This window comes from Fulmarus glacialis, unplaced genomic scaffold (genome assembly GCF_000690835.1).
Source record: "Fulmarus glacialis isolate BGI_N327 unplaced genomic scaffold, ASM69083v1 scaffold7374, whole genome shotgun sequence".
Lineage (NCBI taxonomy): Eukaryota > Metazoa > Chordata > Aves > Procellariiformes > Procellariidae > Fulmarus > Fulmarus glacialis.
The window spans coordinates 53,932-65,581 of record NW_009208592.1 but is presented as its reverse complement, the minus strand read 5'-3'; the positions used below and the strand labels follow the sequence as shown (position 1 = coordinate 65,581).

At 43.2% G+C, this 11,650-nt stretch overlaps 1 protein-coding gene across 1 annotated transcript; it reads left to right on the top strand.

Moving 5' to 3' along the window:
- The first annotated feature begins 2,771 nt into the window (after positions 1-2,771).
- On the top strand, positions 2,772-10,103 carry ZBTB5 (zinc finger and BTB domain containing 5). Its single transcript, XM_009576536.1, has 2 exons — positions 2,772-2,875; positions 8,075-10,103. The coding sequence occupies exons 1-2, from the start codon at positions 2,772-2,774 to the stop codon at positions 10,101-10,103; spliced, it is 2,133 nt and encodes a 710-aa protein (XP_009574831.1).
- The last annotated feature ends 1,547 nt before the right edge of the window (positions 10,104-11,650 follow it).

The window sequence follows — 11,650 nt, the reverse complement described above, 5'->3', positions numbered from 1 at the left end:
GCTATATGCCAGGGATTCCTGCAGGCTTGGTACCTGGAGTATCAAATGCATTTAAACACAGATTGCTGGGAATGGGGTTTGAGGTGCAAGTAATAAATTGTCCTTCATTTATCTGATAAAGAGAAAACAAGTATGTAGTCTAAAGTTTTCAGTAATGTATTTGTACGTGAGATTTCTTCTTATATCGTTCTACTGAGTGGTATAGTTGAGGCAACTTTTGTTGGTTGTAGTAACACAAAATCAATTATTTTGCAAACTTTAAAAGCTTCTTTAAGGGGAACTTGATGTTGCATTTGATTTTTTTTGTTTGTTTGACTACATATGTTTGACTTCTTGACAGTGGCTCAGGGTTGCAGTGTAATCTAAACTGTTCTTTAGTATTGGACATAGTAATAAAATTTTAAATAGATCCTTATTCAGAGTTGTTATTTTTCACACTATTTTATAGTGAGTTAACTTTAACTTTTTTTTAAAGAAGCGAGAGGAAAGTTTTTGATTCTGCAGTAGTTTCAGTGCAAGTGTACTTAAGTACTTGCCTTGTCCCATCTTGCTGCAGCTTAAGTATTAGAGCAGAAGGATTTGATGGAAATAGGGGCTGAGAGTCTACATAGTATTATCAATGCTAATCGTTCAAGAAGTAGAAAGAAACCATATGATTTTTTAGCATTAAAAGTAATAGAAATATGTGCTAATAAAACATGAATTCCTATGGAAAAACCTATAGTGTCCCTTCTCCTGCTATGTGACTGTGTTACCAGCTGTCCCTTGTGTTTCCTACCTGCCTGGCTGGGCAGGTGGCAGTATGAGTGGCTCATTCATAGCTGTGTGTGCAAACTGGCCAGCTGGCTGGTTTTGGTTTTTGGTGTTTTGTGTTGATTAAGAGAATAAGGGAATGAATTATGACTCTTTGAGAAGCAGTCCTTATAAATTTGGCTTCTTCTGTAATCAGACACCAACTTCAACAAAAAATGTGGGAATTCAGTATCTAATTCAGTTCAAATTTGGTTGGAGTTGACAGACTCTGAGGTTAATAACTAATGGGAGATTAATAAACACAAGGCTGTGTAATTGTAAATTGTAGGTCTTCTTCCTAGAATTTCAAAACACTTGCACATCATCTTCCCAATTAGGTATTTTTAATCCTGATGCTTTCTTAATATGGAAGGCTTAGTTTTAGAAATTTAAGCCTTATCTTCAGCCACATATTATGAAGAATATTCTACTGCGTGCCACCATGAATGTTCAGTTATGTGATCAAGCTCCTCTGCACAGCCCCAGGGGAGCTTGGAGAGGCAATGGCAGCCAGCGAAGATCAACCTGGATGAGCTGGTGAAGTGGCGGGGGAGCAAGGGGGTCCCTGGGTCCCTGAGGGCAGCTCTGCGTGTGAGAGCGCCTGTGTCTATAGGGGCGAGAACATGGGAGGGTCACCTGGGAGTCCTGGTTGGCTCTGCGTACCTGTGACAGTCTGTACTGGCAGCTGGAGTTAGGCTGTGGCCTCTGGGGCTCGTATGCCTGCAGACTGGGGATGGGGAGACTGGGACCCAGGGGACAACTTCTGGGAGGGCCAGCTGCTGGAGGGGTCCACCTTGTACGCCTGTATGTATGTTCTTGCAGGTGGACTTCCATCCTGCTCTGCCAGAGAGGGGAGCAGGACAAGGCATCTGCTGCTGCCTGTGTTTGTGTGAGTGCTGAGTGTCTCTCATAGCGTATACGGGTGCTCTGTTCATTTGTGCCTGCTGGGAATGAGTCTTCTCCCACTCTCCTTCTGGGGACGATTAGCAGCAGCAGCCTTGTCTCTGTTGAGCCGTTGGATCTGTTGTGGTATGTTTTCCTCTAGCAGTGAAGAGGCAAGTTAAGTATTTAAATATTTACTGAGCACACTTTTTATTCAAAGGTAAATTATCCTTTTAAGCATATAATCAAAATGTTAGGACAAAATGCTTCCTTATTCGTTTTTACCAAATCAATCTTGCATTAAAAAAATTCATAGTTCTCTCCTAAAACTCTTCCAAAAATACCAAAGCAAGCTGTAAAATTGAGAGCCAGAGAGGTAAGTATATATAAAACTATCCGTCCAGTGACTTGTGGTTTAGTGCCTTCCCCAGGTAGAGGTGACGTCTGAATATTTAATAGCTCTCAATTGATTTTTCTTTGATGAATCTATGTAATGGCTGTTGAATTCACATGTACTTGCCCATGGCAAGGAGTTTAGTAGCTTTACTGTGTTACGTGATGGAGTGTTTCTTTGGTTCTGGCCCTGCTGGTTTCATTTTATAGGCCTTAGTCCAGGGACAGGCAGAATGGTTGTTCTCCAGTCAGGATTTCGTAGATGTTTTTTCATTGCTTGCCCTTAAAATTTTCTTGGCTCTGACTATTTGTATTTATAGTAAAACTACTTGTAGCTAAACAATTTGGTATAGTTTCTTTTCACTTGTGGTCATTTGTTTGATTATAGAAGTACGCTGTTCCCTTTCCCACTGCTCTCCAAAAGGCCGCTGGACTCGATGTCTGCTGTTTGTACTACTGATGCCTCCCCTGAGTCCCACTGACTGGATCTGATTCAGCGGAAGATTTCATCTAACATTCCCTGGGTCCCTGGGATGTGAACTGGAGCTGGCTGTTAGCCTCACGAAGGCTGCAGAGACTGGCTACTGAAACCACTCACTACTGTTGGGAGCATCTCTGTCCTTCATCCGAATAGGCATTCTCACACTGTGTGATGGGATGCCACCCATCACGTACTGGAGATGTTTGAGTCATTTGATAGGGAAATGATGGGGATGTGCAGCCCACAGGTGGTTCAGGGGAGTCTTTATGGCCAGCTGTTGCTGAAAGGTGAGGTATCACTGAAGCAGGAGTGGAAGACAGACCAAATGTGCATATCCAGAAATAAGTCACTCATATATGTTCCGATGTTGACTTAGATGCATTGCATGTATTTAGTAAGCTGAAGTAGCTGATACCTCACCGAACGTGGTCTGTGCATAGTATGCAATATATATGACTCAAATCTAGTTTTATAATTTTCAACTGATTTTGTACAAGATCGGACCTTCACTGTGGGGTCTGTGTTTGTTGATTCTGGTTCGAGGACTTCGGCCTTTATGGTGTAGTAAAAGTTAAATACTAAGCCAAATTAATGTTATTTGAAGCAAAACTAGGGTTTGTCTTGTTTTAGGTGCACAAAGGATGCAGTCACTTCTGGTGACTGTAAGCAAGGACTCGCTCTGAATTCTGAAGTCCCAAATCATTGGTCAAAACAATGACTCTTGCCTGTTTTCTCTGGTTCAAATACATATTGCTGCCTAGGCGGAAATACCTTGGACCATCCCTGAAACCCATCTTCCTTTCTGGAGTCCAGCTCAATCCTTTTACTGATGTGAAATCCTGTCCTCATGTGCTTTGGCGTTTTCCACCTCCAGTCTTCTCTGGACGTTGGTTCGAATGTGCTGCTACATAGCCCTCTGAAGCACACCACCTCCTGGGATTGGCTTGGGAAGAGCAATGCATGAGCTCTCAGGTATTTTATATCTTCTACAGTGTGTTTCCTAAAATGACCTAAAGCAGCGCAAAGACTGGGAACTGCTTGGGTGCTTGTGAACAGCTTGCTTCTGATGACCCTTGAAGCTGGAGCAGACTCTGCTAGGCCCTGTGCTTTCTGCAGTGATGTACAAGTGGAACAATTTTATTCCTGGTTGCAGATGGGGCACAGCAAAGTGCTCCCATCTTAGCTGCCTTTGTAGGTGATGGTGGTTGCGGTTCAACACTGCTGCATTTTGGGAAGTCACTGCAATTAATACCCCAGTGTTCTGCACTTCTGGTCCTTAGGGAAGGGAGATCCCTTGGCTCTCCTGCTTGGTGGGTGCCTGGCGTTTTGCAGGGTGTCTGCCGGTGAGCTGTAGCATTGTACACTGTTGCGGATCAGCCCTGCATATAGCTGTACAACTGTGAAATTGTTCCTTGGAGCTGTCGCCCTTGACTGGGGAGTGAAGTGAAAAGAAAAGCAACCAACATCCAGGCCCCCCAAGAGCACACTGATGCTATAGTGATGCTAGGTTCTCTAAATGGACTGAAGGAGAGAGTTTCTTTGTTACTTTGTTGCTTTGGCAACTCTTGCCCTCCCAGCCCCCCCATCTCCTTTTCTTCCTTTTTCCAAATTTCCCCTAGATCCTGTATTTTAGTCCTGTCAAGCCAAGGGTAGAGTGTTAGCTCTGGCTTAACACCTAGCCCATGTCAGAAACGAGCAAAAGAAGATAAATGAAGAATTGTTTGGTGGTCCCCTCTCAACTTTCCAGAGACGCCTGTCTGGAGGGCAGCTTTCCTTACAGAGGAGATCATCCCTGCACGGAGCTTGCTGGAACAAAGGAGGGCATGAGTTTAACCAGATGTGCAGGAACAGTGAAAGCAGATAGCGACATAGCAGCACTGCTCACAAAGCAGCCCTGGCTTCTGCCACATTCCAGACACTTCCTGCCGGGACCTGTGGCTCTTGTCATAAGCTCCCCATCTTCCTTTTGTCCTGCTGCCCAAGGTCAGTGAGTTTCAGGGTCTGCTCTTCTGTTCCTCCTGCCTTCTGCAATCATCAGGAAGCATTTCCTCACTTTTCCTCATGTTAGACTTCTCTCAGAAAACGTGTAGAAATAAAAACTCTGCAATTGCAAAGTTTGTCTTGTTTAACATTTTTTTGTTTGAAAATCTCGTCTTATTTTTACTGTCAAATACGCATTAGTAGTAAAACATAAATAAAATCACCTATTATCTGTATTCCTGTTTCTTATTAAAAAAAGTGGCAAACTCAAATTCTTCTGATTTATTACATAACTTCATTTATAGAGATAAGGGAGACTGTGACAGTACTTAATTAAATCTCATTACGGTGCTTATTTCAGGCATTCAGGCATCATAGCCTTAGTGCTGCCAAATTAGGGGATTTTTGATGCCATGGTAAGCCTGGACCATCATCATTGCTTGAAGGCATAAAATGTAATTTATTTATTTCTTCTTTTTAAAATATACAGGAACCAATTACAGTTGGAGGCAACAGATTTTTGCCAGCAGACATTTCAGCTTTTTGGTGTTTAGGTAAAACTGGTTCTTTGCAAGCCTGTTTTCTTTGGAAAGGGGCAAGGTTCTTTGTCCAGTGGACTAGATGGTGAAATCTTTCTCCAGCAAAGACCTGCAAAGTGTATGTCATGTGCCTTAGAGACAGAGGAGGTGGATGAATGCCAGCTGCATCTTGGCTGGGGAACAGCAGCTGATCTTACATTAGCTCCAGCCTGGCAGCTGAGCAGGCAGGGGCTGTTTCGTGAGATTTTTTTGTGACCTAATGGTTTTAGTCTTTGCTTTTGTTGCCACCTCTTCTGGCATGAATTCAGATTTCTTTGCCTACTATACTACCGATGCCCTTAATTTTATGTAGCCCGATGTCAGTCCAAGTGCAGCAAAAGCTGCAAACTTGAGCAGGTCCCTTTGTCCACGTTGCCCCTAAGGGCTTTCATAAGCCTGGGAATCAGAAAATGGTAGCTGTTCATCACACAGTAGTGTCCATAGTAGCCCCCAACCAGGCTAAAAAAGGAGAGTATTTGCATCTACCTACCCAATAGCTGTCTGTAGTCTCCTGTCCCTGACAGCGCAAAACTTTGTTACTTAGTCACAAGAAGTGTTAACAGAGCACGGTTGCTCTGCCCATCCCTTCCATAGCTATTGGAGACACTGGCAAGTTTTCACTAAGGAGACTTAGTGTTTTTAAGTCCAACAACGTTTATAGCTGCGGGCCTAGTAGAAAAGGGGGACCTAGCTTTGTACCCTCGCTGGATGGAGAACCCAGCACATGTTCAGCTTGTGCTTGTTCTGCTCTGCCAGCAGATGGTGTGACTGGGAAACCTTGCTCAGCCCCAGGCCCAGCCTGAGCTTCCTCTGGGGCCTGGGGGGATTCAGTGTGATGGGGTGCAGCGTAAAGCAGGCAGGGTTATTGTGCAGGGAGCGGGGGCACACACAGCGTGTGTTAACTTCATCTCCTAATGAGAAAACTAATCTCATGCTGCTTGCAGAATAACTCCTGAACTAGTTCAAAAGATGTGTATCCTTTATAAAAGAGGATCAAGAATCCTTCCACTTTCCCTTGACATGTAAATGGTGATAATCCAAGGCTGGGGAACATTGCAGATGTGCTTTTCTAGTTTGAGCTGAGTTGCTGCTGGAAGCCCAGGGATCTTTCTAATTCTACAGCTGCCTGCTTACATATGCTTAAGTGTGTAAATCCATCAGTGACCTTCTGTGTATTGCTTGGCTTTTTGACCTTTACCAGCATGGTCTTACAGCAGTATGTGTCTCAAAAGTGGTAGTCCCCAGTCTGCTCTGCCTCCCTTACTGCCTTTTGCCTTGCAGCAAAGGAGAGCACCGAGCTTCAAGCTGCTGCAGGCTGTACGCTTCTGCAGACTGAAGGAACCTTTGTGGCCACGTTCTGCTGTTGCTCCATGCCTGCGATCTCAGGAGTAGCTCTTCGCATTTCTGAGGTTTTGCTTTTTCTGCTCATTCTTGCAAGTAAATAGTTAATCTATGTCCATCCCGGTGAACAAAATTGAGAAGTAATTAACAATCTACATCAACAGCTATACCTGTTTTCCTCTGAATGAATGCGTGTACTTGGCAGCCGCTGTCTCTGGCCTGCGCATACCTTCTGAGCAAAGTCGTTGTGTAAAGTGGAACACCTACAGAGAGTTTGAAATACAAACATTATTTCTGAGCAAACTTTCCTTTACTGGTCGAACATGACTATGGGAAGCTTTTATGCAATTTACTCATACAGCTTGTGACCGTGCAGATATACAAATACAGCATATGGTTTGTTCACAACGTGTGCATTTGAGGACAGAATTTCTAAATTGGCAGACTCACATTTGGTTCCTCTTCAAAAGTATAATTCTTTCTGTATGACCTTTTATTTTAGCTGCTTTACTGTCTTCTTGTGTCCCATGACACTGTGGTATTGCTATTGAAAAATAAACATGAACACAAAAGTGTGTGTGTGTGTGCCCCATACATGCAACCTTTCTGTTCCCCAAATCTTACACTTGTTGTTTGATGATTTGTCATGAGAAAAAGTAGAGATATCACTGAAAGACACGTATTTAGTCTTAACGTGAGTCTACTAAGATTTGACTTATGTTCTGTTAATGGAAATTTAAGAAAAAAACACTTCTGAGTTTGTCTAGTTGTCTTGTTGAGTAGTGCATCATTTTGTCAAAAGCTTCCCTAACTTCCTTGTAGACCAAGAAGATTAATAAGGAATAGCAAGTATGGAGATGGATCTTTAAGTCAGCAAACTTTTCTATCTTTCTACCATTTTACTTATTTTGTGGGAAAACAGAGGACTTTCAATGCATTCCAGCTGCTAAACTATAGTGAATAAGAAAATTGCATTGTACTTTTGATAGCTAAAGGTGGCAGCTTGAGATAAGAGCTGACCAGTTGTTCCATTGCAGAAGTGTCTCCCTTCTTTTCCATTAACTCTCTTTTCTGTGTTTCTATGTGAAAAGCAGATACTTGAATGACAGTTCTGCACAGCAGCTGAGAAACTCTGCAGAAAGTCATTTGCAGAAGGTGAAGCTGGATTAAATGAGATGAGAATTAAAGTTCAGACTTTTCAGTGGAAGGTTATCTAATAACGTGAGCAATTTATCAAAGGTTACAGTAGATTATTCACAATTAGATTTTTTTAAAAAACAGGATTAAATGTTTCACTAAAGGGTGTGTTTTAGTTTGGACAGGAGCTAACGGAGATGAAATGACCTGTGTTACTCAGTTTGCAGCAGAGCTGGCTGTGACACATCTGATGCTGAGGTGGCTGTTATACTAGGTCAGCTCCATGGCAGAACCTGTATTTTCTTCCTCATCCTCCTCTGCAAGATTGCCAGCTTTGATACAGTACCAGTGTGGCAGTGGTAAATTAAGATCAGTTATTGTTCATCTGTCTTTCAGCCACCATCTTTCATTTTAAAACCCGGGTTCGCTGTGGTCTGAATAGGACTTCAGCCATTTTTAATACTGTACTTTCTTCTGTTTTGTTTTATAGGATCATGGATTTTCCAGGACACTTTGAGCAAATCTTTCAGCAGCTCAACTACCAGAGGCTTCATGGCCAGCTTTGTGACTGTGTCATTGTGGTGGGAAACAGGCATTTCAAAGCCCATCGCTCTGTTTTGGCAGCATGTAGCACACATTTCCGAGCTCTGTTTACTGTAGCAGAAGGAGATCAGACTATGAATATGATTCAGCTGGACAGCGAAGTGGTGACAGCAGAAGCTTTTGCTGCTCTGATAGACATGATGTATACTTCCACACTAATGCTTGGGGAGAGCAACGTTATGGATGTCTTACTGGCTGCTTCTCACTTACATTTGAACTCTGTTGTTAAAGCGTGCAAACACTACCTTACTACCAGGACGCTGCCAATGTCTCCACCGAGTGATAGAGTTCAAGAGCAAAATGCGCGCATGCAGAGGTCTTTCATGCTCCAGCAGCTTGGGCTGAGCATCGTGAGCTCTGCGTTAAATTCCTCTCAGAGCACAGAGGAACAACCAAATACTATGAGCTCCTCGATGAGAAGTAACATCGAGCAGCGCACTACTTTTCCTATCCGTCGTCTCCACAAACGTAAACAGTCTTCTGAAGATCGGGCCAGGCAGCGCATCAGGCCTACCATGGATGAGTCTGTTTCCGATGTGACCGCAGAGAGTGGGCAGTCAGTAGTTCATTCACGGGAAGATTTCTTCTCTCCTGATTCACTCAAGATTGTGGACAACTCTAAGGCCGATGCTGTTGCTGATAACCAGGAGGATAATACTATTATGTTTGATCAGTCTTTCAGTGCTCAGGAAGATGCTCAAGTGCCCAGCCAGTCTGACAACAGCGGAGGAAACATTTCACAGATGTCTATGGCATCCCAGGCAACGCAGGTGGAAACAAGCTTTGACCAGGAGGCTGCTTCTGAGAAGAACAACTTCCCATGTGAGAATCCAGAGGTCAGTCTGAACGAAAAAGAACACATGAGGGTGGTGGTGAAGTCTGAGCCCTTGAGTTCCCCAGAACCTCAAGACGAGGTGAGCGATGTCACTTCCCAAGCGGAGGGCAGCGAGTCTGTTGAAGTGGAAGGAGGAGTAGTGAGCACAGAGAAGATAGAACTGAGTCCCGAGAGCAGTGATCGTAGCTTTTCTGACCCACAGTCCAGTACTGACAGGGTGGGAGACATCCATATTATGGAGGTGTCAAATAACCTGGAACACAAGTCTACTTTCAGTATCTCAAATTTTCTAAATAAAAGCAGAGCCGGTGGCTTCGGTGCTAGTCAAAACAGCGATGACAACATTCCAAATACCACCAGTGACTGCAGAATGGACAGTGATGCCTCTTATCTGATGAGTCCAGAGTCGGGGCCTGCTGGTGGCCATTCATCCGCCACTGTCTCTCATGTTGAGAATCCATTTAGTGAGCCTGCAGACTCTCATTTTGTTAGACCGATGCAGGACGTGATGGGTCTCCCCTGTGTACAGACTTCTGGGTACCGGGCGGCAGAACAGTTCGGCATGGATTTTCCACGGTCGGGCTTGGGCTTGCACTCCCTGTCAAGGGCAATGATGAGCTCAGTAAGAGGTGGAGCTAGCAGCTTTCCTGGCTACCGCCGCATAGCCCCCAAAATGCCTGTGGTGACCTCTGTCAGGAGCTCCCAGCTGCAAGATAACTCGTCCAGTTCCCAGCTCATCATGAATGGGACCACTTCTTTTGAAAACGGACATCCGTCACAACCTGGTCCGCCACAGCTGACCAGGGCATCTGCAGATGTCCTTTCAAAATGCAAGAAGGCCTTATCTGAGCACAACGTCTTGGTTGTAGAAGGTGCGCGCAAGTATGCATGCAAGATCTGCTGCAAGACATTTTTGACCTTGACAGACTGCAAGAAACACATCCGTGTGCACACCGGAGAAAAGCCTTACGCCTGCCTGAAGTGTGGCAAGAGGTTCAGCCAGTCCAGCCACTTGTATAAACATTCCAAGACAACCTGCCTGAGGTGGCAGAGCAGCAATCTGCCTAGCACTTTGCTTTAACCTTCTCCCCTCCGGGCCTGAAGGAGAATGCCAGTGCAAACATCTAGCTCCCTGAAGCACCACAGGAAAATAAACACTATTTTCTTCAAGGCTGCAGGCTCAGAGGCTGCTCTTGTTGATCAGTGAACACTTACGTGTGATGGTGCCACACACAAAAAAGTCTTGGTTCTGTCAATTGGGGATATTACTGTACCTACCTCACAGGGGTGTTGTGAGGCTTAAACAGCTGTAAGCGAAGAACTTGGAGGTCCTCAGAAGTCGCACTGTAGATGTGTGAAGTGTTACTATGATGTACGTTCAGGCCTTGGGCAGATGGGGATACAATCCCTAAAGCTAAGCAGTTCCTTTGCAGGGCAGAGGGGTGAGAGCGTAGTTATCTCATGAAGCAGCATGTTTCAAGAATGAGAAACTGAAGTGCAAATTTCCTTTTTTTTTCTAAAATATTTTGTAAAAGTGGAAGCATTTAAATAAATTACCTGTAAAATAAGTTGCTGCATTATGTATGGACAAGAGCTGTTTACTGTAACTAAGGCAGACTGCATATCTTTAAAAGAGAAAAACAACTTTGGATGCACCTGTCTGACATAATACTTTAAAATATGCTAATTATAAAAATAGTTCTAGGGTTATGAATGTATGTTTGGCTGTTTTGTAGTAAAGGACACTGTGTAATGAAGGTGCTTAAATTAAATGCAAGACAAGTAACTTTTGGACTGCCAGATGTGTATATACTTTGAATACAGCAAGGTCTGGATGTTTGACTGATTTTTTCTGTAGAAACTTGTATTAAGTGATAAGTGAAGTACTGTTTCTTGTTCGTGCTATTCTTAGCAATATTTTAACCAATTTGTATCTTTTACGTTAAAATTCTATATACACAAAAGTCTGAAAAGAGCTTGTCTTTGTCTGTCTTGTTCTTTTGAAGGAGAAAGATAATTTGTGATGGCTTTTTTTACTGTGTAAGATAGTCTCTTGCTGTTTCCAGATGCTGATAGTCAATCTGATCCCCGTTATTGTGTATTGTCCTTTTTCTAACACTCTTATCTCCAGTTTTTAATTTCCCCCTCTGTATGCTTACATACTTTCCTTCACAACTATGGATTTGATCTGAGGAAGGATCCTCATTTGCCATACTTATTTATGTCTCTCTATAAAATGTAGTTGTCAAATCCAGTCCTTCCACTTAAAGTAGTGTCATAAATGTACTTTTCCACGTAAATTAAAAAAATCTAGCATAAATTTAATTTAAAAAAATAGCACTGTACACTTTGTATAGCAGAAATTCAGTGATCGTTACTCTTCAAGTGAATCGTGTAAATCTTGTTTTAATTTCCTCTTCTTTGATACCATTGTAACTAATACCGTCTGCAGTTTCTTTTTTTCTTTGTTAAAGATGCACATGAACTAACTACTGGCGTTCAGCATATTAGGTTTCTAAACAAAATTTTGGAGCATGTCTGCTGATAAATGTTGCTCTACCATATAGGACCTGGGTCAGGGCTACAGCATGTCCATTCTGCTCAGGAGAGACACAGGATTTGCATTTC

What these genes read in the sequence shown, in the direction of transcription:
- ZBTB5 (XM_009576536.1), top strand. Translation starts at nt 2,772, where the DNA reads ATGATGGGGATGTGCAGCCCACAGGTGGTTCAGGGGAGTCTTTATGGC. An exon ending in GAGTGGAAGACAGACCAAAT is followed by an intron (nt 2,876 to 8,074) that starts GTGCATATCCAG and finishes TTTGTTTTATAG; the next exon opens with GATCATGGATTTTCCAGGAC.